The 26,772-nt window shown below is 38.8% G+C and overlaps 2 protein-coding genes and 1 non-coding gene across 3 annotated transcripts; 2 read left to right on the forward strand and 1 right to left on the reverse strand.

Moving 5' to 3' along the window:
• Window positions 1-496: 496 nt before the first annotated feature.
• Window positions 497-635, reverse strand: LOC121055242. The gene has a single exon (XR_005812389.1). It is a non-coding gene; the product is annotated as a small nucleolar RNA Z247 (small nucleolar RNA).
• A 6,319-nt stretch (window positions 636-6,954) lies between these two features.
• LOC102719891 (bZIP transcription factor 29-like) lies at window positions 6,955-11,066 on the forward strand. The gene is made up of 4 exons (XM_040526808.1): window positions 6,955-7,997; window positions 8,071-8,203; window positions 8,304-8,388; window positions 10,410-11,066. Exons 1-4 carry the CDS (start codon window positions 7,012-7,014, stop codon window positions 10,619-10,621), a joined length of 1,416 nt encoding a protein of 471 aa, XP_040382742.1. The 5' UTR covers window positions 6,955-7,011; the 3' UTR covers window positions 10,622-11,066.
• Window positions 11,067-16,421: 5,355 nt separating this feature from the next.
• LOC102720173 (ABC transporter G family member 45-like) lies at window positions 16,422-25,765 on the forward strand. Its single transcript, XM_015840568.2, has 22 exons — window positions 16,422-16,530; window positions 17,079-17,202; window positions 17,970-18,058; window positions 18,234-18,318; window positions 18,421-18,580; window positions 18,760-18,833; window positions 18,926-18,976; window positions 19,055-19,145; window positions 20,025-20,326; window positions 20,608-21,188; window positions 21,285-21,445; window positions 21,577-21,680; window positions 21,776-21,935; window positions 22,013-22,179; window positions 22,476-22,808; window positions 23,105-23,395; window positions 24,034-24,117; window positions 24,191-24,324; window positions 24,435-24,662; window positions 24,770-24,941; window positions 25,032-25,286; window positions 25,488-25,765. Exons 1-22 carry the CDS (start codon window positions 16,445-16,447, stop codon window positions 25,755-25,757), a joined length of 4,002 nt encoding a protein of 1,333 aa, XP_015696054.1. The 5' UTR covers window positions 16,422-16,444; the 3' UTR covers window positions 25,758-25,765.
• Window positions 25,766-26,772: the final 1,007 nt, after the last annotated feature.

Genomic DNA, 26,772 nt, shown 5'->3' on the forward strand with positions numbered 1-26,772 from the left:
ATATGTTTGATTTGCATACCTGCACCACTCGCCGTGTGGATCTGATCGTCTCCATAATACCTGTCACGAACAGCAAGCTTCTCAAGATCACTGGTGATATTATCTGTGGCGCCAGAGTCCAAATACCAATTTTGATCCATGGCATACTGATTCATGGCAGCAGCAACGTGACGTTCCTCTGGAGCATAATTTTCATCAAATCTATGCCAGCATTCAAGCGTCGTGTGTCCGGTCTTGAAACAGACCTGGCAGATCGGGCGCCCATTATTATCATGTGTCGCAGTTGGTCCCGTGGGAAAACTTCTGCGCTGCTGGTTCTGGCGTTGCGTTTGCTGTTGGCCACGACCACGTCCAGCAGATCCACGGCCAGGGTTTGACCGTCCACCTCGGCCACGGTAAGAGCCACGCATCTGCTGACTCTGACTTCCACCACGGCCGCCTTTTCCCGCTGAATTCGCCGATGACGAACCTGAGCCATGCTGCAACTCTAGTCTTGTTTCAAAGCTTAAGAGTTGGGAGTACAATTCAGGAGGGGTAACCGGATCTGATCTGGTTACAAGAGAGGAAACTATAGAATTGTACTCAAAATCAAGGCCATTACAGATATACATCACCAATTCTTCATCATCAAGGGGCCTTCCTGCTGCAGCCATCTCATCTGCAAACCCCTTCATCTTGCCATAGTACTGAGCAATCGTCATGTTGTCCTTTTTTGTAGTGGCGAGGGCGAGGCACACATTGGTAGCACGTGCACGCGTATGGGAAGCAAACATATCAGTGATTACCTTCCATGCTTCAGCGGAGGTCTTGGCCATGGCAACTTGTGCCAGGATATCCCTGGACAGGGACGTGAGGAGGAACCCTAGGACTTGTTGGTCCACAGCGAACCACTCTTCAAAGGCCGGGTTGGCAACCTTGATAAGTTTGCCATCAGCTTGCTTCTCATCAACTTCTTCGGCTGGAGCGACGGCTTTGCCGTTGATGTAGCGCTCCAATCTTGCACCTCGTAAGGTTGCAAGAACTTGCGCCGACCACATGCCGTGGTTCTGGCGAGTGAGCTTCTCCGTGACTTGAACGCCAAGGAGAGGATTCGACGACGAGCTTGATGACGACGCCATTGCTTGAGAGATTGAATCGACAAGCTCTGATACCATGTGAAAATCAGAGGCGCGATGAAGCTAGAGTAGAACGCCGGCCTCAACTCAGAGATCTCGACGGTTTCATGTTAATAGATTAAATTCTACACAACAAGGCGCAGGTACAGATATATATAGATGGGTATAGCCGGCTTAGAGATATTTCTTACAATTGATCTATTTCTAGTAACAACCTAAAACTCCTAGCCGGCCAATATCCCAACTGTATTTAGATTACAACACGATATGTTTAACATGTACAAGTCCGATCAACTTTGGTCCTTGTTACAAATTGATGTACATATCAATCTGGTGTTTCTTTGTTGGTTTAATTATAGATATAGATCAAAGAAAGCTTTAAATATGAAGTTGCAAGCCATCTATCCCGGAGGCGAGAAGGATTCGTATGCGACGCAGAAATTGGGGGGGAAGACGAAGGGGCCTAGGCCTGCATGGCCCGAAGGCGTTCAGTACAGTACACAAATTAGGAGGGCCCAGGGTTGCATTAGGTTACTTGGGCTTTTGAACGGGGGCCGAAGGCCCACTAACACAACTAGCATGTTCGTCGCAAGGGCAATTTTTTTTATTCCATCGATTCTGTTTTTACTTACTAGCAAATGTCCGTGTTTCGACGTGGGATAAAAAGAATTTTTTATATAAAATTTTATTATACATGACATGTATATGTATTACGCGTCAGTCAAGTTCTATAAAATTATATACTCCATATATGTTATAATAAATAATACAGTCAAATTTTTTTCACATGTTTAACCATTTGTCTTATTCCAAAAAAAAACTTATATAATTATGATTTATTTTTGTGAATGGATTTACTACTAAAAGTATTTTTATTATAACTTATATTTTTATGTATTTGCACAAAATATTTGAATGATTTAATTTGTATAAAAAGTCAACTGTTATCTATCAAAATATGGAGTCTATATTGATTTTCATTTGTTTTCACCATACACGTCAAATAATGGGTATGTCAATGCCAAGTTATCTAGCTAATAGTTTATACTTATAAAAAAATTATCTATAGATGATGACCAAGAAGAACCATTAAAGTCCACATGAGTCGACTCAAACAAATCCAGCAAAATCATTGGCAAAAGAAAGGACGCTTGTCTTGCTACAGCACTGATATCATCAACACGAGCAAATTACTACTCCAGCCGGTGCACTGAAATCTCATCAGTAGACCATTATTACCGGGCGATCAAAAATCGAGGGAAAGTTGGCCTCCAAGTCCAACAGCGAGGGGAGCCCACTGCCTAGGGGTGTCCATCGGGGAAGAAAATTATGTAAGGCCTCTGTCATTTATAATCCAGAAAGTTCTTGCCTTTTAATTGTCCTGTGTTGAACACGTACTTATCTTCTGTCTCTAGTTTAAGTATACAAAATTTTTCCTTCTCTTTTGTTCTTTTTGGATGGAGTTTTAACTCTAACTCTAAGATTTATACGGACATGTGGTTATAGATAAAGCGAATTCTTTCCCAACGTGAGAAGAACGAATATTATGTATAATTTTCTTCCGCCCATCGGCTGGTCAGAGGGCCATCGTAAATATATATTCCTAGATTTTGTAAGTATTTGGGTACTAAAAATTATTATTCCACCTGCACACGGCGTTCCTTCCGGGCAGAATATTCCTAGATTTTTTCTTTGAGATAAATACACATTCTAGATATCTGGCGACCGAGAAATCAGTACAACATTTGTTCGTGGTCCGGGATGGATGGATTATTTTGTTATAAAAAAAAAAGGGACACGAGACATACGTTTCTGGGCCTTGTGACATGAACATGTAGAAAAATGAAGCAGAAACAAACAAGAGATCGAAGCGTAGTGGCGTTTGGGCGACGGAAGGGAGGGAGGGAGAGCGACGTGGAAAGCGTGGTTTGTCCGGTGGTGTCGCTCTCGGACGCCGAGCAGACCACGTTGCATGGATGGATCCTTCTTCATGCTCACGCACCAACGCTATTTCGTTCACCGACCCAAGTTTAGGCTATCCTGCCGTGACCCTTTCATACGTTTATTGGAGTCTCTAAAAGACTTAGGCTTTAGTTTGCAATTTTTTTTTCAAAAACATCCTATCAAAACTTTAAACACATATTTAAAGTATTAAACGTAGTCTAATTACAAAACAAATTTCAGATTCTGCCTAGAAACTGCGAGACGAATCTTTTGAGTATAATTAATTCGTTATTAGCATATGTTGGTTACTACAACACTTATGGCTAATCACGTCCTAATTAGGCTCAAAAGATTCGTCTCACTATTTTCTCCATAATTATGTTATTAGTTTTAATGTTTATATATTTAATGCTTTATTTAGATGTCTAAAAATTCAATAAGAGGTTTTTAGGAAAGTTTTTGGAACTAAACAGGGTCTTATTGTAACTTATGTACTTCATTCGTTCTACGATATAAAGTATCCCTTTTCGTATGGCTTTAATGAAAAGATGTGCCTTTTATAAAAAAGAAAACCAATATAAAGGATTTTACCAATACAAATAGCACGTATGATTTATGGATTTTACATATTTACTATCAGTATATTCTACTGTATATCATAAAACATTCCTTAGTAATGGTATTTTTTTTTAAGATTATAGTTATATATCTGTAATAGCGTTTTAAGTCAATTACAAATTTGTAGATGTTCCAAATAATTTTGGCTATGGCTAGATGGTCAAATTTCTCAGAGCTAGAGAAACGCTGACAACTATACCGATGATGAGACGAAAAGTCGCCACTACAATTAATACACTGCTAATCGATCAATATTACTTGACTGACCTGTTTATGTATTTGTTATTCTATTCTGTTTTATTTTTTTTGGCAACATCGATCATCCGCTCTGCTTCCAGACAACGTTTACACGTGGTGTTTATCTTTTCACTTGGGCTTATAGGCTAAAATTTAAATTTTTAGTCTTAAATTTAAAGTTGATTTTAAGGTCGGTCTTCTTATCATATATATTTTTATATTAACTTTTAACTTTTAGATTATTAAGAACATATGCATTTTCTAAAAACATTTTTACTATATTACTCATATTACTTTCTAATCAATCTATTAATTTCATTTATTAAATCATTTAATTTATATATATAGTAAAGTAGATAATCCACGACACAGCAATTATCCGGTAATTTTGGATCATATATGCAATATTTATATCTATAAGGCCGATAAAGTCCTTTAGGCAATGAACGTTTGTTTAGAGACTAATTTTATAATGTTTGAGGGAAAAAAAAACCTCTACCCATTAATTAAGAATATTAATATTTTTATTTTTTCTGCCCTCGTGCAGCAAAGTTTTAATTTTATAGAAGTTAATAGTTGTTGTTAAGCATACGTGTACAAATATATCATATAACGTCTCACTCCAACATTTCATGCACATTATCTGATAGTATTTTTTTGGATAATTTAACTTGTAACCCAGTCCCATGTAATTATCTAGATCAATAGATCAATATTCCATCGAATAGTTAACGTAGCCACTAAATCCACCCAATAGAAATGGAAGACATGGTTAGAAAATGTAGGTAGTCAGTTATGCAACAGCGGCCGTCTCCTAGGTAAGCGATGCTATATAGGCTGCGCGCAATCTATGATGGTGACACAGTTACACGGCGACGGTGAGACAGTCACCTGGCATGACCGTCCCCTGACACCTCTCCTAGTTTCGCCTCCCACAATATCCGTCCATCAAAGTAGTCATGCACATGCGTATCTTCTTGGCAACGAGCCAACACAACGAAGCATGTAGGTAAAGCAGACACGCCGTGCTTTCCCATCTCCTCCACTCACGCATCGTACTGATAACTTAATGTTCAATCGATTGCACATGCACATCACATCTGATGATTTTAATTTGATTCTGACTTGAATTCGTATCGACTCCACACCGTATCCGCAATCCGAAATAAATCCGTATCATATTTGTATCTACATATTATCTATTTCCGCTCCGCATTTGTTTAAAAGTTATGGTTTATATGATTTCGTATGAATTCGAGCCATTTTCACCCCTAGTTAAGCTAGTGTTAACCATAGCAACAATACCTATCCTGCCTATCTTATCTTTTCCATATCATTAAACATCTCTAATTACCCACTAACCCTGAGAGAGCATTGGCTAGCTGGAGCTGGGACCCGGGAGAGTATTTATCTCTGACGAAGCTTGTTAAACACTGTTGCTACTCTGCAGCGACCTTAATTACTCTGCTACTTGAATTGCGGGTGTCCAGATATCCAGTCAACGTTCATTAATCATTAGAGAACAAATAATGGAAAGGAATGCTTTGCTTGCGTATGTATGTCTACCTAGGGAAGGGTACTTCTAATTTGGAAAAAAATCGAGCAAACATATTTATGGACGAAAAATAATTTATAAATAAAACTTAAGTATATGCATTTTTTAGCGATTCAATAGTTAAGGTTGTGAAATAAACTTTAGTAAAAAAACTTAAAATCAACTATAAATTTAAAGTTAGAAATTCAAATTTATACTCGTAAGCATAAATAGAAGCAAAAGGATGAGATACTACGCTACTATTTTCAATATCACTGGATGTATCTACAGTATACATTGATCCTAGACACTTCACCCTGCACTATACACACTTTAACAAAAGATATTATGCATTAACACTATATATATATATATATATATCTCCATTTTCTTCTGTTTAGCGCAAATCACGTTGCAATTGCAGCCGATGAATAGGGAACTCAACTCCATATGCTGAGCTACCTGCATTCCTTTCTTTTGCATATCCCTTTCCCAACAATTGATATATTATAATCCATCCACTCTAAAATAATATAATAATATAAAATTAAATTAGACAGAACATATTACTACAATCTGAACGGAGATACAGAGTATTACGAATATGGACAGTAAAAAAATAGGCACTGTCTAATTTAGCTTAGATTGCTGTATTTTTAATGTATGGAGTATTAAGTAAGAATGCAAAAAATGGATATTTTTTTGCCTAACTCCAACCTGAATTATACATAGCCTTAATTATGAAATAGGTTCATTTTAGAAGTTAGGGATGAACTCGATAAACTGGACATGTTTTAGGATAAAATGTTTGTAGGGGGTATTTGACAAAATATGAATAAGTGAAGGACACAAATAAAAAGAGATAAAACAATTGATTGACTGGTCCAAAGACCAAGCCCCTAATCCCACGCACACGCACCCACTAATTGCGGCGCCATCAATCATTAACAAAACCAAACCCAAACAACCAAAAATATAAACAAATCAGCCAATCCAACCACAAATGGCTGCTTTCTTTTCTTAACTTTTCTGGTCATCACTTTTACGCCATTCGAACTATTAAATAAAAAGTTTTACAATAATTTATTATATTATATTATATTTTAAAAAGATTTATAACACTGCAGTAGTTTTATCCTTTATAATATCAATCATCTAAAAAACAAATGATCTATCTTTGATGTCCTGCCAGAAAAGAACGCATTCATGGCCAACACAATCAACCAGATAATATTTCAAAACAAAAAAAATGGAAAAAATATCTCCTGACATTTTCTCTCTCCAATAGAATCACGCGTCACGTAACCCAGCCTCGGACCACATGCACACGCAAACCCACCGCCCATTTTGCACCCAACCCCCTGGGAAAAGCAATTAATTATAATATATCCCACGTTACTTGTGCGAAAAAGCCCTTGGAAGTTTTGGTTTTTATTTCGAGATCCTCCTCGCCGCGTCCATCTCTTCCAGCTCCAGCTCGAGGTCGGCGCGTAGTCTGCAGCTGCCTCCGCCTCGCCTCGCCTCTGCATTTCGCCAGCGCGGAAGCTTCTAGAGGGATCGGGGATGGACGACCAGGGGGCCGGCGATCCGGTGGCGCGCGGGCACCACGTATCGCCGCAGGCGGGAGGTGGTGGGGGCGGGCAGCCGCCGGTGGTGCCGCGGTCGCCGACACCGCTCGACCTGGCTAGCGCCTCCGCCGCGGCGGCGGCGGCGTACAGGAGGCTCTCGCCGTCGCTCCGGCCGCCGGCGCACCCGCAGGTGCGTCTCCCTTCGCCGTACCCCCAGATCCCCTCCCCGGCGGCGCCGTCCGGCGGGCACCACGCGCGGTCGCTCTCGCAGCCGCTCTTCTTCTCGCTCGACTCGCTCCCGCCGCTGCCGTACGCCGATCTGGCCGCGCCGCCGGCTATGGCGCCGTCCCCGCCCTCCTCGAGCTCGGACCCGCCCCCGCCCGGGCTGCCGCCGCGGAAGGGCGGGCATCGGCGGTCGCAGAGCGACATCTCCTTCGGGTTCTCGCAGCTGAGCCCGCCGCTGCCGCCTCCGGCGCCAGTGAAGCGCGAGGCGGCGACGGCGGCGGAGGGGTGCAGATCGGACGGCGACGAGGCGGCCCTGTACGACCTCGTCAACTCTTACATGGACCTCGATGGGATGGAGGCGCTCAACTCCTCCGAGGAGCGGTACGAGGACCGCGACAGCCGCGCCAGCGGCACGCGCGCCGGGAGCGTGGCCGACAGCAGCGAGAATGAGGCCGAGAGCCACTCGACTTCCATGGAGAGAAAGGATGGAGGCAAGTCCCGGCATTGCCGCAGCTTGTCGGTGGACAGCTTAATCGGGAAGCTCAACTTCGCCGGCGATGAGTCACCGAAGCTGCCGCTGCCGTCTCCCAGCGGCGGCCTCTCCAGGAGCGGGAGTGGGTCCTTGGATGGTGGTGCGGCGTCTCTGTTTGGTGCAGAGTTTGCGAATGGGGAGTTCACTGAAGCTGAGAAGAAGAAGATCATGGCCAATGAGCGCCTTGCAGAGATAGCTTTGACAGATCCGAAGAGGGTCAAAAGGTGTGCAATTCTTCAGTGTGTGGGGAAAATGGCCATTCCTCTTGAAATGTTCTGACTTGTTAACATTCTACAGGATTTTAGCAAACCGGCAGTCTGCGGCAAGGTCAAAGGAACGTAAGATGAGGTATATTCAAGAGCTTGAGCACAAAGTTCAGGTTTTGCAGACGGAGGCTACAACACTCTCAGCACAGTTGACAATGCTGCAGGTTTGTTTTGTAAACTTTAAATGTGTTCTGTATTATGATTTAGCTCAGTATTATAATCAATTTAGACATTTAGTTACCCTTGATGCACCTTTTTTTACAGAGGGACTCCACTGGACTAGCCACTCAGAACAATGAGTTGAAAATCAGGCTGCAAGCAATGGAGCAACAAGCACAGCTAAGAGATGGTATGCTTGTTCTTGTCCTAAGCAACATTAATGTTCATTTTTCCTTGTAACAATGAAGTAAAAGGGTATATAACTTGCTTGGAAAACTAGCACCATTGATCTTGAACTATAAAAGATGGTTTATTTACATTATAAAGTACTGCTGGGAGTCTGCTGATTTGATAGGCAAGTATCTGAGCAAGGCTTTCCCTCCTTGTCTAAGTCCATTTCTCTAATTGCTTGTGTAACTTATACATACCCTTATAGTGAACTAGAATGGCATAACTTGCTTGGAAAACTAGCATCATTTGATCTTAAATTATAAAAATTGGTACGTTTTGAAAGTACAACTAGGAGTCTATGCTGGTTTGATTGGCAAGTTTGTCAGCAAGTCTTTCCCTCCTTTTCTGGCATGGGGTAACTGAAGTCTGGACAGTAGTTTTCTTGTTCGGAGGGGGCGGATGAGAGGGGTTATAGGTTGGGATAATTTTTTGCTTATGTTCGTTTGACACCATAGGGTCTATCAATCATAACCAAACCTTAGATTGTACAAATACTACCAGTTCAGTTTACTTAAACAAAATAATCCAATTTTCTAATTGCCTCTGTAAGCTATGTATTGATCCAATACACGGTGCTACACATCTCAACATAGTAATGTTATATCTGGGTTTTTAGTCTTGCATGATTATCTGTGGTCATTCTTGAATAAAACTAGAGAACTAGATCTACGATATCTTTTGCACCCAATCTAGATGCTTAGGAAAGAAAGCAGTTCCTATTTTATATCATCAAACATTGATGTTAATATATCAAGAATTAGGTTTTCTATATGTTCTTTTGTCTCAGTCAATTGTTAATCTAAAGTGTTAATAATAGTATCAATATCATTGATTGTATCTATTCTAGCAGGTGCATTTCCTGGCATTGTTTGTTGATTTCTTGTTGAGTACAAACATCTTATCATAAAGACCCAGTCTGAGAAACACCAGCCCAAATCTGTGTTCCACACCATCCTGAAATCCTTTCTTGTGAACCTTGATGAGCCAGATAAAATACTTTTGTTTGAACATTGAAACATAATTTGCAGATTTGCATTGCAGCATAACAGATCATCTCTAGTTCAGGTTTGTTAGATGCTACTGTCCCCATTATGCTTTTGGACTCCTTTTTTCCTTTCAAATGTGGAGAGCTATGTAGGTTAGTTCAAAAAATGAATTAACCAATACCATTTAATTGAGAATGGAGGGAGTATTATCCATTATCCAGATGACAATGATCTTGTCCAATTGAAATTTAGTTTGATAACTTATTCAAATCTGAATGTCAGGGTAACATCTACACAGATTATCTTTGTTTTCACCTTTCAGTTGTGATGTAAGATCTGTGATATCTGCTTTATGTGTTGTTCGTCTTATTGTTTGTGCAATTTTACAGTTGATTGCAGAATATAGTTACAAAACGACTTGTTTCTTTTGCATTAATCTTGCTGGGGTCGTTATATAGTTCATATACATGTTAGGCACACATTTATCGCCAGTTTGTTGTGTAGATAGCTTCTCTTTAGGGTTCAATTCCAGTACACCGTCAGCACAGACACCGTTTTGCCAGTTCACTGTAGTTGAAATTATAAATTACTGCCTTTTACTGTAAGTAACAAATTGATCTTAATTCGTAATGGTGAATTTTCCCCAACTGGTGAGCCTACCTGTTACATGTGCAAATGAAAATCTGTATGACACTGCATTATCTTAATGTTAACAATTTTATGCCCAAATTTGCTTTGTATTTGCTCAAGCTTCATTTCATAGTTTTCTCTTGCAGGTTAGTTATATTACGGAGTCACGCATATAATTATTTTTCCACAATTTTATGCCCATATTTGCTCTGTATTGCCTCTGACTATTGATTGCTTAATTATTTTTCTTACATGCACGGCTCCCACAGGAAGAACTGTTATTCTATAATCTAATTATGCTGCTGTATTTTTGTCTTATTGTCGGCACTCATTTATGTTTTCTTCATGATTCATGTGTATACAGCCCTGAATGAAGCATTAACTGCCGAGGTCCAGCGTCTGAAACTTGCAACTGGTGAGATAACTGACGGACGTATGTCAAAGGGCCTACAGCAGCAGATGAACTCCCAGCTGATTCAATTGCAACAGCTGCAAATACAACAGCAGCAGCAGCAGCAGCAGTCATCGCAGACAACGCAGCAAAGTCAGCAGCAGCAGCCACAGAAATCAGCGTAGGTCAAGGTCCAAAAAGCTGGACCCCCTTATCGCAAAGCAGGTCGATTTGAAATCATGATGAGCATGATGAATTGAAGGATGATTGTGATACATGCTGGGATAAAAAAGAAGAGTCTTTTGCTTATATCTCAGACGGATCGTTAGGATAGTAGGTATATGGTGGTATAGCAACAGAAGCTTGTATTCTGCTGCAAGTTCTTTTGTTCAAGATGGTAAAATGCCTTAGCTGGAGTAATCCTAATCTCATCGCATCGTATTTATATTTATACCCGAGTGCTAGTGATCGATGGCATCGTGTCTAGTAGTCCTATGAAAAGATTCTTTCCATGGTGCTTTTGTACTTGTGTCCAAGAGGATAGTAGTAGCTTATTACAAATGTACAACAGTACCTCTGCTGGCTGTAATAGTGTAATTACCTATATATAGCGTTGCTTAGTTGTTTCCATTCCCGGAGCTCTACATGATTGCATGGCACTAGTATCTACTTACCTACATGTCTGAATGTCTGATGTGTGTGTATGTCACCTTTTATACTGTTGTCTACTGCAATGTGGGCCACATTTTGTCAGCAGGAGCAGGGAGGAGTCGCAAGTAAGGCCCTGTTCAGTTTTCAAATTTTTTTCTTAAAAATATTGCATCGAATCTTTAGACACATAAATAGAGTATTAAATATAACATTGAATATTTAGACACATAAATAGAGCATTAAATATAGATGTAATAAAAAACCAATTACACAGTTATGTGAGAAATCGTGAGATGAATCTTTTGAGCCTAATTAGACCATGATTAGTCATAAGTGCTACAGTAACCAACATATGCTAATGATGGATTAATTAGGCTCAAAAAATTCGTTTCGCAGTTTTTTGGTGAAATTTGTAATTTGTTTTTGTATTTGTGTCCAAAAACTATTTCCAACATCTGATCAAACGTGTGACGTGATATCTCTTGTAAAAAATTTTGCAATCTAAACGCTGGCTGAGTACGGAGGGAAGAGGAAGGCAGTGTGACACAACACAAGATCCGGTGTGGTCCTTGGGCATGCTGATCAGTGATCATGGTGGGTTTGTGGTAGCTGGAAAGGCTTGGCACCGACACGAATCTGCAGGGAGGAGGACCCTACTGCTTGCTGTTGCTGGTTGCTTCGTTGAAGGTGCGTTGATACGTTGGGCTGTGCATGCAGTCAGGCCGCGTTCAGGAGGGGGACTGTCCCAGTATGGAAAACATAGTAATAGATTATTATAATATTAATTAATTATTAAAAAAATATGAAATAGATTAATATGATTTTTTAAAATAATTTTTTATAGAATTTTTTTTAAAAAATACACCGTTTAACGGTTCGAGAAACATGTACATGAAAAATGAGAAAGACTTATTAACTTGTGGCATGACCGAACGCGGGCGTCACGACAATCAGTGGGCGAGGCTCTGGGCTCCAGGGCCCATTTCAAACTCTCTGACCGAACCAGCTGTGGGCTGTACCTCCTGATGAGGCTCTGGGCCTCGGGACCCATTTCAAAGTAACCAATTGGCAGGCTGGAAGTGAGAGGTTAACCTTTGGACCATCTAGGATTGCTACCCAAATGTGGATGTGCACTACCGGGAACTTAAAGGAAAATTTCATTTTACTTTCCTCAACTTAAGCATAAAAGCGGGTATATATCCTCCATCATATAGCAAGGGTGACTGTTTGCTTTTTTTATAGAAAAAATCAAACAATATATATTAGAAAATGAAAAATAATTTATAAGAAAAACTTTTATATACGTGCTCTTGGTCATCTAAAAGCCAAGACTGAAAATAAACTATGATAAGAAAACCCTAAAATCAGCTCTATATTTAAGCTTTAAAAATTTAAATTTTGGCTTATAAACATAAACAAAGTGAAGGGTGCAAGACTAGTTCATTTTACATACCATAGTGGTTTGGAACCCAATTTTATCCGACGTACCGCTTACATATCATAATAGTTAAAGACAAATAAAAATATAGTGGGAACCACCTATCATCCACTATCTTAGTCCTCATCTTTCTTCCTATGACACTCATAGGTCATGTAGTGGCGGTTACAAAGGTCCCTCATCCTTAGGTCCTCCTCCTTCACTTGCTGGTGTGGGAAAATGTTGTCCGAGGCACGAGCGATGAGGTCAGGATGCCCCATGGTAGACGAAGGGAAGAAGAGAGAAGGCACGCGTGGCAGGGCTCCTATCGAGCTTGCCTGCTGATCTTGAGGTGGTGGCAGGAAGGGAAGATGAGTGACGAGGAGGCAAGAGCTTGAGTACCCGTTGGCACGTCAAACCCTCTAGAGCAGTGCTTGGAGGTGGCGACTCCCAAAGATCGAGCTGGTGGAGAAGGTATGGATCTACACGGTTGTGTCTTTCCTCGTCATCACGCCCTCCACCTGTATTGGTCATCATCCCCACACAACTCTCCACTTCCACTTGAGGGCATCGCCTGGTCTCCTCGACCACTGGTCTTGACAATATCATGGAGGGACCGTGGAGGGAACACAAGAGAGTAGGGGAAGAGAAGGGAAAGGGAGAGTTGAAGAAAGAACATGAGGTTTGCTACACACATGGGTTTTACCAATATTTTTTATTTCTTTTTAAATGCTATGTGGACGCCATGTTAGCTAGGTATACTGCCACATAGACGTCATGTTAGCCGATACACCTTGCAAACCGCTTAAGGAAGTCAAACAATCTGGTTTTAATAATTGAGGGAACCTTTATACCCCATGTTACCATTAAGGTATGCAAATAAAACTCGTCCTATAGTTGAAGGAGGTAATATATCGACTTTTTTTCAACTTAAACAACACTCTAGTAAAGTTTGGATCAAATGCAACTTATGATCAAATCAATGTTATTCACACCGAATTGTTGGTAGTGTCAAAACTTGCCTAAATTTTGGCACTGCAAACTATTTCTAAAGGAAGTTCACGTCAGTTTGCGTTATACTAGCTGTCCAAACAAACCACATCGACATATTGAGTTGTTCCAAAAAAAAAAAGTTCATCAACATTTTGGTAAGGGCAATAATAGACCACAATTAACTTAACATCACCAAAATTTTGGCCACAAATCAAACACTCCCATCTCTTACTAGTCTTTTTCATCTGAGCTATCACGGTGCTTGTAGCTTCGATCAATTCTCGATCTAATCCAATGTGTCATTTTCAGTACTCCGATATGCGTTTTTGTTGCAGCCTCCAATTACTTTCTTGTGATTGACTGGTCGGAATATTGTGATTGTTTGGTTAATTATCAGCATGTGATGTTTGCAACTACTAGCATTTGTAGTGTATGGGCAAGCAGCGATGTGGCCAGCTTGCTTCAACCATCTAATTAATGAATCTGCTCCTTATCCCCATCTTTCCCCGTTTATATTAAACGAGAAACACGAGTGGACTGTAGCGCTATAATACTAATAACATGCAATGAGAGCATAATTAAGAATGTAGCAGGGTAGTTGCTAGTTCCAGTCCTAGGGTGTTACTCTCTCCATCTTGAAAAGAAGCTTTATTTTTATGTCATTTTCATTTGTCTCATAAAGATTTTTGTTTTTGAATTAAGTAATGTATTGGTGTTTGTTAGAGTGGACAACAAATATATTATGTTTTACTAAAGTGAAGAACAAATACATTATAGTGTAATCAAATGGGGAATAAATGCATTAAAATTTGCTAAAGTGAATAACATTGCATTCTTTTAAACCTTGTACACGTATCAGACGTGAATATAGGATTTTAGTTAAGGGTATGCCTGCCCAAAAAAATATTATATACAATTCAATAAATCTATTTTATTAAATTGATAATAATTGTGAAATTGACAATGTGATTTAATATATATGTACTAGGTAACACTTTGAGGCTTAGAGGTTTGGTTTGTGCCCTAACGTGTCATGAGCTAGCCTGACTTGCCCCTTCATTAGCATACTTGATCCTCAGGCCCATTCATTAGCTTGAGCCAGGCCATCGAATTTTTAGGCCTGAGCTTTAGGCAAGTGCTTTACTGGTGTATGTGATAATATTTTAATATTTGTGTGCTAGTCAAACTTCTTTTGTAAGCTTTAATACCTCTCAGGCATATAGTACCAACCAAACACACAAACATTCAGGCTGTCTGATAGAGCAAGTTCTATTTTTCTGAAGGCTACCTATCAGGCATCGTTTTTTCTCAGGCATGAACCTCAGGACAGCAACCAAACACCCTCTTAAATTCATGGATTTGGAACCATCGCTAAATATAATCTACAATATCTGCATGAGTGCAAGGTATGACAGAGCATGGCTGGCATAACATGTAGCTCTACCCCTTATAGTTATATATGAGATAAGTTAGAAATGAAATTTTGTGGGACCGAGGGAGAGTCTCTCTAGGGCAGTCTTTAAAGCGCTTGTTTGAATCATTGCCAAAATTTTGTCGAGATTGTCTAGGTTTGTACTACTTTGCTACGGTAAAGTTTTTGCAAAGTTGTGCTTCATTTGGTACTTACTTAACCTAGCCAAACCAAATAGTTTAGCAATGCAAATTTTTAGCTACAATTAATGGATACAAATTCTTTGGCGATTCCAATTATTACGTACCATGTTTGAATTAAGCATAGAACCAAACATACATGCACGCATCTTTCAAACAAATGAAGGTTTAAAACGCAACATAAAAAATCTTAACTCACCGACAAATATAAAAAAAGCATAAAAAAGATATATACAAATAAATCAGTACATTTATTAAAATCATTTTAATATAGAGTTATTTTATTTTTTATAGATATACGAGAAAAATGTAGCAATCAAATATGTACGTAATACTGTATTGTTGGAGTGTATAAAGTGAATTGTCCGTCAATCCGTATCAGCTTAGGCTTTTAGGTGTAACTGGCTGGTGTATACAACTTAACATGGTATCAGAGCCAGAGGTTCGAATCCTAGCTGGCGCGCAATTAAATAAAATAATTGCAGCGCCCACTCTAATATTCCACGCTTGAGACTTGAGGGGGTTTCGCGTGAGGGGGAGTGTTGGAGTGTATAAAGTGAATTGCCTGTATTTTCCTATGAGCTTAGACTTTTAGGTACAACTGGCTGATACATGTAACTTAACATGTATCATTGTCATAGCATCATTTAAGTACTAAGACCATAACTATTTTTAATGTTAGGCAGTGTGGGCACTGACTTCTCCAATGTCCCAGCCTCAACGCCCAACTTCTCTTTCTCCCAGTTTCCATCGAGGAGTTAATATTGTACAGCTATGTATCCTGTCCAGAAATAAAAAAAACCTTACACAAATTATATTTTGCCTTGCAATTTGCAAAATGTGACAGGTCTCCTGCATGGCACACACTTACCCTAAGCCTCGGTGTAATCAGCAAAAAAAAAAAAAACTTGTGCATTTCAGAATGCCCTAGCTTAGTTGTTTATCCTTCGTATTACAACACAAAGCGACTTTAAATTTTGAAGTTTGATTCGTAAGAATCATTTCAGCTAGATTTTTATATATAGTTGTCTTGCTAGTAATTACGAAAAAAAGAACAGTGCAACGAAAATGACAGTCCACGTAGAGTCGACGTGTCCAAAAAACACTATTAGTCGCTCTTATAGTCGCTCTTGTTGGTTACGCCACTGCTTAGGCGCGCTTTAATTACGCCTCAAATAGTCAAATTACTTGATTGCTTCGTGAGAGTAGTCACGTGGGGTTCTTGCTGCATGCCTCCCGGAGCAACCATGTGTATATATATAACCTAGCTACAACTCCATCCCATATTTTCTGTGTGCAAAGAGAGGTATAGTAGATCTTGTTTGGTGTAGTGGCCATGGATACTGGGGAAGAGGAAGCTCCGGTACTCACTCATGAAGATAACCAAGCCTTCTTGCAGCTGCTTAGGGACAACAGGGAAATGTAAACATCTCTAGCTCTCACTATCTAATCTAATTTTCTACCACTGGATACAAGCATGCTCTGATGCTTGTATTGAGATGTAGTAACCACAGCTATAGAAAGATCCATATTTCTTATCTTTTTTACCGTCTTTGGTATTAAGAATTTAGTATAAATTTTTAGTACCTCAAGGTACAATATACCTCAAGATACCACATTTTTTATACTAAAACTATGCTCTGATGCTCGTATTGAGGTGTAGTAACCACAGCTATAGAAAGATCCATATTCCTTATCTTTTTTACCGTCTTTGGTATTAAGAATTTTAGTATAAATTTTTGGTATCTCAAGGTACAATATATCTCAAGATACCATATTTTTTATACTAATACCTTGGGTACTTTTTTAAAAATGGTAAAAAACCTTCTTATTTCTTTCTTTCGAATAAGTGTACATCAAGGTAGCTAGATTGATTCAATTTTCTCCATGTAAAATCGCAAATTAAATAAAGTGGCTATATATATCTACATATACAAGATTTATATATATATAGCACGATGGATATGTAGGTTGGGGATGGGAAGCGGGAAGGTGGAGGTGAGGTTCGAGGAGGTGAGCGTGGTGGCGGACGTCCGCGCCGCCGCCCACCGTGCTCTACCAACGTTGCTCAATACCGCCGTCAATGCGGCCCAGGTACGTACTCCATCGCTGCTCCGTTCCGAGCTATTACGGAACCGTTTCATGTTATTAGATTTTTTAAGTTTGTAGAGATTTATCTACGTATCAACGTATATGTAAAGTTAAGCACACATATGAATCTAGATAAAGTTAAAAAATCTTATAACATGGAGCAAACAGAGGGAATATAATTTTATTTGTCATTTCAAACAAATAATTTGACCTGTTCCCTTCCTAATTTTATTGTCCTAATCAAACGACATATAATTACTTTTAGAGGGAGTACTATAAAGACTTCTAAGACTTGAATATGAATATTAAGAGAAAATATAAAATAAAACGATAAATTATTGTGATTGATTGAGACAAGGGAGTGTAAACTAGTATATTGTCCGTACTTTGCAACGGTATTTTCTTAAAGAAAATTATCAACATGTTATTAATATTATTTTCTGAATTATATCATATGTTAATTCATGCATATATCTGTTTATTACTCAAAAGTATAGATAAAGTACTCTGGTGTTAGCTAGAGAGAACCTTCCATCAGATTTAATCGATTAATCTTTACCATTATATTTATCATGGTCTTAAGTCTATTTTCTGTGAGCAGCGTGTTATAGTACAATTTTAATATGCTTCTATATTCAATATGCACTAACAAGTAGTTACAATGCCACCTTTTTTAAAATACGATTCAATGACTCGTTTTCTAATGCAGAATTACCTTAAAAAACATCTAATCTAGCTAAATAAAGTGTTCTATCGATCCAATGATGCAGGACGTAGCAGCAATCTTACCAGTGTGTACCAAAAGTAAGGGACACATGAAAATCATAGATGGTGCAAGTGGGACTATACGATCATCAAGGTATCCATGGTTACTGCAGAGCATCAAGCTTTCATTCTTTTCACAACATGAATTTTAGTACATCAACAAATCAACCCAAGTATTGCAATGGCAAAATTCACCATATGTTTGACCAAAAATACACTTGTATTTCACTGTGTGACTAAAAAATATATATATATATATTTGTAATCAGGATGACACTTGTTCTAGGAGCACCTGGTTCAGGGAAAACAACCTTCCTAAGAGCACTGGCAGGAAAATTAGATCCTTCCTTGAAGGTAATTAAGCATCTTTAGTAAGTGAAGCACCAAATGAATGTCAATCATGAACTCTAGCATTGACTGACCAAGAGTTTCTTTATGCAATATTTCACAATGCAGCTCAAAGGGAAGGTGATGTACAATGGAGAAGAATTGGGTTCCTCAACGCCACATTGCCTTTGTGCATATGTTAGCCAGAATGATCTTCATCATGCAGAGATGACTGTGAGGGAGACAATTAACTTTTCTTCACAGTTGTTTGGAACCAACAATGCATTTGGTATTATAGCACCATTTTACTGAAATAAACACATATATATGTTCATAACAGTGCACACATTGCTTCATTGATGTAACTTGATTCTTACCAAAGGACTTCAGGACACCACAAATTGTCTTTCATGCAACTATTCCAAGTACACAATAAATCATAATGATTATTTAAGTTGATTACTGTAGAGATGCTGGGAGAAGCAATACGGCAGCAAAATGCTAATGACAAAGCTGAACGGTATATTCAATTGTTTACCAAGGTAGTGCTAACTTCTATTTGTATAATCGTCTAAGTTTAAACCCATTCGATTTGTTGTTTGATGTACTTAGTTATTTGGAAAATGTTTTACAGGCCACCACATTTAGAGACAAAACTGACCTTGCAGCAAATTATATTATCAAGGTAACTTGTGACCTTTTTATTTCGTTTAGTGCTTGCTTCAAGAGAAACAAACTTTGAATGTTGGTTTTTTGCAAGCAGATACTTGGTCTGTCCGAATGTGCTGATACCATAATAGGAGACGATTTGAGAAGAGGAATATCGGGTGGGCAGAAAAAGAGAGCAACAATTGGTAATATACCCCCACCTCTAATAATCAATTTGGATTTATGGTACCATAGTAACATTCAATTTCTATTGGTCCCTATTGACATGTGTATGTGAATGAGCCCCACTATGGTGCTCTCTACTGGTAGTAGAAATAAATCTGAACCATTGATCTAATTTTATCGGAGAGTTCAGATTTATTTCTAGTGCCACCTCATTTTATGATAGTAGAAAAATGGAGAGGCATAATGCCCCCCCCCACCAAAAAAAAAAGAAGTAGAGTTAAAAATCGTACATTTCCCCCTGTGAAAGGATGTATTGTCAAGTATGTGCTAGGAAGAGATACGATCTGATATGAATGTATAAAAACTTTTTATGAAGAATTGATAAAATCCTAAATACCAAAATTAACCACTAATCACTAAGTTAATAAAGTATTGATATGCCCCTATAAACTAATGGTCTAGATTTATTATATTGGTATTATAATATTATTAGTAAAGAGCATCAAAGTGTTTCTCATATGTGAATATGATAGTGTGGCTGCCTAGTCCTCTTCTTCTTTTGGAAATTTATGCAACATAAACCACTATATGTCCTCATATTGCAGAGATAGGAGAATTGGTAAACTAGTATATTCAAGCTTGAGTAATAGAGCTAAAATTATCTAATGACCAAATGACCAATGCTCAAGTATATCCTAGAATAATAATAACTATTTGTTTCCTCCGCGGAGATATATGTTTGGCCTTCCTATTATATTTTCTAGCAAGGTCTGTCTCACTGCGTAAGATAATTCCAACAAGGTAGATTTAACTCAGTAAACTTCAAAGAACAATCGTCTCATCGACATATTTCTAGCTCTAAAAAATTATTGATATAATGAAATGTTTTCACAATGCAGGAGAGATGTTAGTTAGTTTCTCAAAATGCTTCTTTATGGATGATATATCAACTGGTTTAGATAGCTCTACAACATTTGACATCATGAAGTTTCTCCAACAAATGACCCGCTCACTGGAGCTTACAATGGTTATTTCCTTGCTGCAACCACCTCCTGAAACATTTGAATTATTTGATGATGTAATCCTTCTATGTGAGGGGCAAATTGTTTACCATGGTCCTAGGGAAAATGTTACTGATTTCTTTGGGGGCATAGGATTCAAATGCCCCAGCAGAAAGAACATAGCAGACTTCCTTCAAGAGGTAAATAACCAGCATTTTTTTAAGTCTTTTGATAGAATTTTCTGCTCTCAGTTACTCTGGATATTGTTTTTACTGTCCTTTAGAAGTATCCTAAGATACCAAAAATTTTAGTGCAAAATTCTAACACCTTAAGGTACACTGCACTTTAAGGTACTAAACTTTTACATTAAAAAATATGATAACTTGAGATATTTTTTTAAGGATGTTAAAAAACTCATAGAATTATATTAATCATTTCATGGTTAACCACATGTTTTAAAAAGTATATTTGAACTGACCAGGTGACCTCCAACATGGATCAAAAACAATATTGGGTTGGTAATGAAAGTGAGTACCAATATCATGCAATTGAGAAATTTGTTGAATCCTTCCACACTTCATTTCTTCCTCAAATTCGAGAAGGGAACCTCCAGAAGCAAGAGAGCAACAAGATCATAAAAACAAGCAAACATGTATCTGTATGGTCAATTTTCCATGCATGCTTCTCAAGAGAATTGCTACTGGTAAAGAGAAATTATCCACTCCACATGTTCAAGGCTATACAGATCATCATTCTTGCTTTTGTGACATCAACACTTTTCCTCCGAACCGAAGAAAACCATAATTCAATAAAGGGTGCCAACAAGTACATGGGAGCTCTCTTCCTTGCTATTGTAGTGCCAAATTTCAATGGCATGACTGAACTAGGAATGACAATAAGGAGAATGCCTACATTCTACAAGCAAAGGGAGCTACTAGCATTGCCAGGATGGGCACTTCTTTCATCAATTTATCTCATTAATCTCCCATTATCACTTGTAGAGACAAGTCTTTGGTCCTGCTTAACTTACTATGCCATTGGTTATGCACCTTCCCCTATTAGGTACAAAACCACTTTCTCAGTCACTTAATTATAATCTAAGCTCATAAACCAAAAAAAGGTAGAACTAATAAAGGAAATTCATTTTTATTGTCTCAGGTTCTTTCAACAGCTCATGGTAGTTTTTTCCATGCATCAAATGTCAATGGGCCTCTATCGCCTACTTGCATCCATAGGAAGAACACAAGTGCTATCAAACATGTTAGGGATTACCGTACTGATTTCAATCTACATTCTTGGAGGTTATGTCATATCAATAGGTTAGACTATTTAACTTGATAAGTCATGGAGAATATGAAAAAAAATTGTCAATGTACATTTTTTTATGGATGAGAGGTATAGTAGGCTTATACAAGCACATGATTCTAACCAACTTGATGCAATACATTAGATAAACTCCAAACATGGCTACGCTGGGGACACTGGGCCTCTCCATTCACATATGCTCAGAATGCTATATCCTTGAATGAGTTCCTGGACAAAAGATGGGGCAAGGTGCACAGTCCTTTCGTTATGCCTTACCATAGTATACAAATGCAATAATCAGAAACTTGGCTTGATTAAGTTACAATGATATGTAATGCTAACAGGAATTTCACTATGAAAATGCTAATACCATTGGAGAAGCTATCCTAAAGATCAGGGGGCTTTTCATAGAGTGGCAATGGTATTGGATATGCCTCAGCGTTTTATTTGGATTCTCTGTGGTCTTCAACATACTCACCATATTTGCTTTGGAGTTCCTGAATCGTATGTATAAAATCATTTTCTTGAAAACTATTGAAATGGAGCTTTAAAAATATTGTTATTTCTTCACTCTTTTGCAGCTCCATATAAACAAAAAGTTAGCATCATCAACTCTAAAAAGGTGCAAATGGACTACAACAATAAGACCAGTGGAGACAGCAAAGTGTCAACTAATCAAGTCAAGTTCCCATTTCAGCCCCTCTCCCTTGCATTTAGCCATATCAATTATTTTGTTGACATGCCAAAGGTAAGACGATTAATACTCAAACTTATCAGATCATATTGAAAGTTATCGATTATTTCCAGTCTCATCCTTTTCATTTCTGCTTATGCTTATAAGCCAAAATTTGAATTTTCAACATTAAGTTTAGAGTTTTTTTATCGAACTTTTTTTCAGCATTTGTTTTTAGATCATTAAAAACAAGTATATAAAAGTTTTATTTATAAATTATTTTTTTATTTGCAAGTATGATGTATGAAAAAGCCAAACTGGCACCCCCTTCATGTTTACTTACTAAAACAAGTGTGTATGCTTTGTACCAGGAGATGAAAAAATATGGAATACATGAGAAGAGGCTTCAGCTGTTACGTGATGTCAGTGGTGCTTTTAGGCCAGGAGTGCTAACAGCACTAATGGGAATTACTGGTGCAGGGAAGACAACATTGCTTGATGTTCTAGCTGGAAGAAAAACCGGAGGATATATTGAAGGAACGGTTAAAATATCTGGTTACCCAAAGAAGCAGAAGACGTTCACACGTGTGTCAGGTTATTGTGAGCAGACTGACATTCACTCTCCTAATCTCACTATCTATGAGTCACTGCAATATGCAGCATGGCTTCGCCTCCCTTCACATGTTAAAAGTTGTGAAAGAGCTGTAAGTGTATCTGTCACCATTGGATCAAACATAGCTATATTATATTGTTGTAATATCTCAGACTCGTATTTTCACTTATGCTTACAAGCCAAAATTTGAATTTTCAATCTTAAATTTGGACTTGATTATGTATTTTTTTATCATAGTTTATTTTTCAAACTTAGCTTTAGATCGCTAAGAACATGAATATAACAGTTTTATTTATAAATTATTTTTTGTTTGCAAATATGCCAAAAGCCAAACAATCACCCCCTATATATCATGATATCTCATTTTGAACTTGACACAAATTTCAGATGTTCATAAAAGAAGTAATGGATCTAGTTGAGCTAACTGGCTTGATGAACGCAATGGTGGGTTTGCCTGGGGCGACTGGCTTATCGGCAGAGCAACGGAAAAGACTTACAATAGCAGTTGAGCTTCTGGCTGGCCCCTCCATAATATTTATGGATGAGCCAACAACTGGCCTGGACGCTCGTGCTGCAGCAATTGTCATGAGAACAGTAAGAAGGACAGTAAACACTGGACGTACTGTTGTCTGCACAATACATCAGCCAAGTATCGAGATATTTGAATCTTTTGATGAGGTATGTATATTGATTTTAGAAAACTGAGAATACACAATAGACAAAGATAAAGACACTTACACAATGAATCTCTATAACCAAGGTTTTTATTTTATATGTGCAGTCCCAGCTTAATTTAACCGTTGAATGAAACTAAAATGTGTAGTGTAATGGCCATTTGGAAAATGACAAAGTAGGCATGAATTCAACATCATCTTGAAAAAAAAAAGTTTTGACTGATAGCTGATAGTGGCTGTTGCCTTTTCTTGTGTGTATCAAGTCTCTGATGATGTGGCTACTACTCATACTTGCACGGATGATGTGGTTACTACTCATACTTGCACGCCCTTCTTGTGAACCTTGTGCTTTCCATAAAAGTAGGGACCAATTATCCCTTCTATCTAAATTGTTGGTAAACATTGAAAGCCATGGTTCATAAAAAGAGAGAAATCCATGAATATTCCCTCCATCCCGAACATTGAAAGACTTCATTTCTCGCCATACTCGGATGGCGCCCCTTGTCAATGTGCATGCCTTAGACTGATTGGCTGTAACCCCAAAGAAATGAAGTATATGTGGAACAGAGTGAACAGAAAATTGATAGAGAGTTAGTTCATAGTACTTGAATCAAATGTCAACTTTGATTTGATTTCTTCCAGCTTCTACTCATGAAAAGAGGAGGTCAGCTCATCTACAGTGGTCCACTAGGTCCACTATGTAGCAACATGATAAATTATTTTGAGGTAATGAGAAACTACATTTCAATATGTTACTAAGATGGAGAACAAAAATGAAAATGGATTAATCTTCCTGCAGGCCATTCCTGGAGTTCCAAGAATACGTGAGGGGCAGAATCCAGCAGCATGGGTACTAGACATTAGTTCTCAAGCTACTGAATACAGGATTGGGCTAGACTATGCACGGATCTATCGTGACTCTTCACTATACAAGTAAGCTGAACATAGCTGCTCAGCCATGGAAGCCTGGACTAATTACTGTTTATAGGTTTAAAATTGCAGAGAAAGAAGAGCATGATGATCTTGCTCTGCACTTTTTGCAGGGAAAACATGCTACTAGTTGATGAACTGAGCAAACCAGAACTAAACAAAGAGGATATACACTTCCCTCCTGGATACTGGCCAAACTTCAAAGAGCAATGTTTGGCTTGCTTATGGAAGCAGCATTGCTCATACTGGAAAAACCCAGAACACAATTTAGTCCGCATTATAAATACCTTCTGCATTTCAATAATATTTGGCTTTGTGTTCTGGAAAATTGGCTCGACAATGTAAGCAAGCTTGCTTCAAAACAGACGTAGTGCAAGTGAATATTTATGATGTTCCAGTGAGGTCGATCTTAATTAACTTGCATTTTAATTGTGGTACAATGCAACAGCAACAAGGAGCAGGACATACTCAACATACTAGGAGTTGCATATGGGTCAGCGCTGTTTCTGGGTTACGTGAATTCCTGTATGCTTCAGCCAATAGTGGCAATGGAGAGAGCGATCTTATACAGAGAAACTGCATCTAGCATGTACTCTACCACAGCTTATGCCGTTGCTCAGGTAACCAAATTAATCTAAATGTATATATGTAGGAGGAACCTAGCATGTGGTGATGTAACCTGAAGATATATATGACTGTACCATATGCAGATAGCAATTGAAATCCCTTACGTGCTTGCCCAAGTGGCCATCTACTCGTCAATAGTCTACCCCATGATCGGGTTCCAACTCACAGCTACAAAGTTCTTTTGGTTCACCCTCTTCATGTTGCTAAGCTTCCTGTACTACACGGTCTTTTCCATGGTAACAGTGGCGATGGCACCCAATGTTGAGATAGCTGCAGCTCTGTCCTTCTTCATCTTCATCTTATGGAACATCTTCTCAGGCTTCATGATCTTAAAGGAGGTAGCTACTTTTCGGCTTAATACTTATAAGCCAAATTTTGAATTTCAACTTTAATTTAAATTTAAAGTTTATTTTAAGGGTTTTTTCACTGTATCTTATTTTTCGACATTGGTTTTTAGATCACTAGTAATTCGTATATAAAAGGTTTAAGCAATCACCTAGATAGTATGTATGGTGTGAAAGTAATAATGGTGGATGCAGATGATACCGGCGTGGTGGAGGTGGATGTACTGGGCGGACCCGGCGGCGTGGACGGTGTACGGGCTGACGTTCTCGCAGCTGGGGGATCGGGGGGAGGTCGTCCGCGTGCCGGGGCAGGCGGACGTGACGGTGGGGGAGTACCTGGAGGGCTTCCTGGGCCTCCGCGACGGCCACCTCCCGCTCATGGCGCTGCTCCACCTGGCGGCCGCCGCCGTCTTCGCCGCGCTCTTCTGCCTCCTCATCAGCCATCTCAGGTTCCAGCGGAGGTAGCGCCGCCGCAGGTGTGCTCTGCGGCGTCTATGTGATGTGTGCGATGCGATTGTTGGCCGGCCGGCCGGCCGGCGACGGTGAGCCCGGCGGCGGCGGCGGCGTGCTGCTGCTTTGGAGGAAACGAGAGGATGGCGTGGACCTCATGTTTATGGGCCGAAATTATGGCCCAGTTTGTACATGTGGGCTAGGAATGGAAAGAAGTTCGTGTTTCCTCCCTCAACTAAAAACAGCTTGATCTCACATTCTCCCCTAATTCTCACTCAATTATTTGCAGAATCAGATATACAGTCTCTCTCAATCATTAAAACTGACTCATTTGTCTCCCTAAGTGGATTTGACGCTAGTTTGGTGTGATGCCCCAGAACAACCGAGTAAGAAAAATAATTAAAAAAAACATTCGGGGCCATGGTTTTTATTAATTTTTTGATAGAAATGCCACGTAAATATTACGTCAGCATACCATTACTAAGTTAAATGTGCCACGATAGTACTTACCAGTGGGAGATTGTGAAACTGTTCCAAAGTGCACGGTAGGGTTTTCTCTGAATATAAGTGCATATGATATTTTGATGAAAAGTTGTATAGAAATATGTTTATACAGTTGAGTTAAACCCCGTAGCAGTGTATATACGAGTATCGGTTCATACGTTCTATTACAAAAGCAATATCGAAATGGTCTCAGGAATGGAATTTGCAAGCTTGGTTCAGAGGTGCTGATCGACAAGCGGAGAATTTTTTTTATTATTTTTGAACTTATTATTTATTAATTTTAAAACTAAACCATCCAAAAACTTGTTTTCAAATGTTAATATTTTTTTACGCCACCCCTCTAACATGGTCCAATAACACTGTTATGCCATAAGCAGCTGACGTAACAGTATTCGGCTGTACTACCCATGAGATTGGCGTGGTCAAATGTTTCATGTTTGAAGTTAAGTTTTTTTTTAGAAATTTTAGCTTTAAAATTAAAAAATAAAAAATTAAGAAATAAAATAAAATAAAATCACCAGTGGAT

The sequence above is a fragment of the Oryza brachyantha genome, chromosome 8 (genome assembly GCF_000231095.2).
Source record: "Oryza brachyantha chromosome 8, ObraRS2, whole genome shotgun sequence".
Lineage (NCBI taxonomy): Eukaryota > Viridiplantae > Streptophyta > Magnoliopsida > Poales > Poaceae > Oryza > Oryza brachyantha.

Excerpts from the sequence above, each read along its gene's own strand:
- LOC102719891 (XM_040526808.1), top strand. The coding sequence starts at position 7,012 with ATGGACGACCAGGGGGCCGGCGATCCGGTGGCGCGCGGGCACCACGTA. Across the intron at positions 7,998-8,070 it reads GATCCGAAGAGGGTCAAAAG|GATTTTAGCAAACCGGCAGT; the intron begins GTGTGCAATTCT and ends AACATTCTACAG. Across the intron at positions 8,204-8,303 it reads CACAGTTGACAATGCTGCAG|AGGGACTCCACTGGACTAGC; the intron begins GTTTGTTTTGTA and ends CTTTTTTTACAG.
- LOC102720173 (XM_015840568.2), top strand. The coding sequence starts at position 16,445 with ATGGATACTGGGGAAGAGGAAGCTCCGGTACTCACTCATGAAGATAAC. Across the intron at positions 22,809-23,104 it reads TTAAAAGTTGTGAAAGAGCT|ATGTTCATAAAAGAAGTAAT; the intron begins GTAAGTGTATCT and ends CACAAATTTCAG. Across the intron at positions 24,942-25,031 it reads CAGCTTATGCCGTTGCTCAG|ATAGCAATTGAAATCCCTTA; the intron begins GTAACCAAATTA and ends TACCATATGCAG.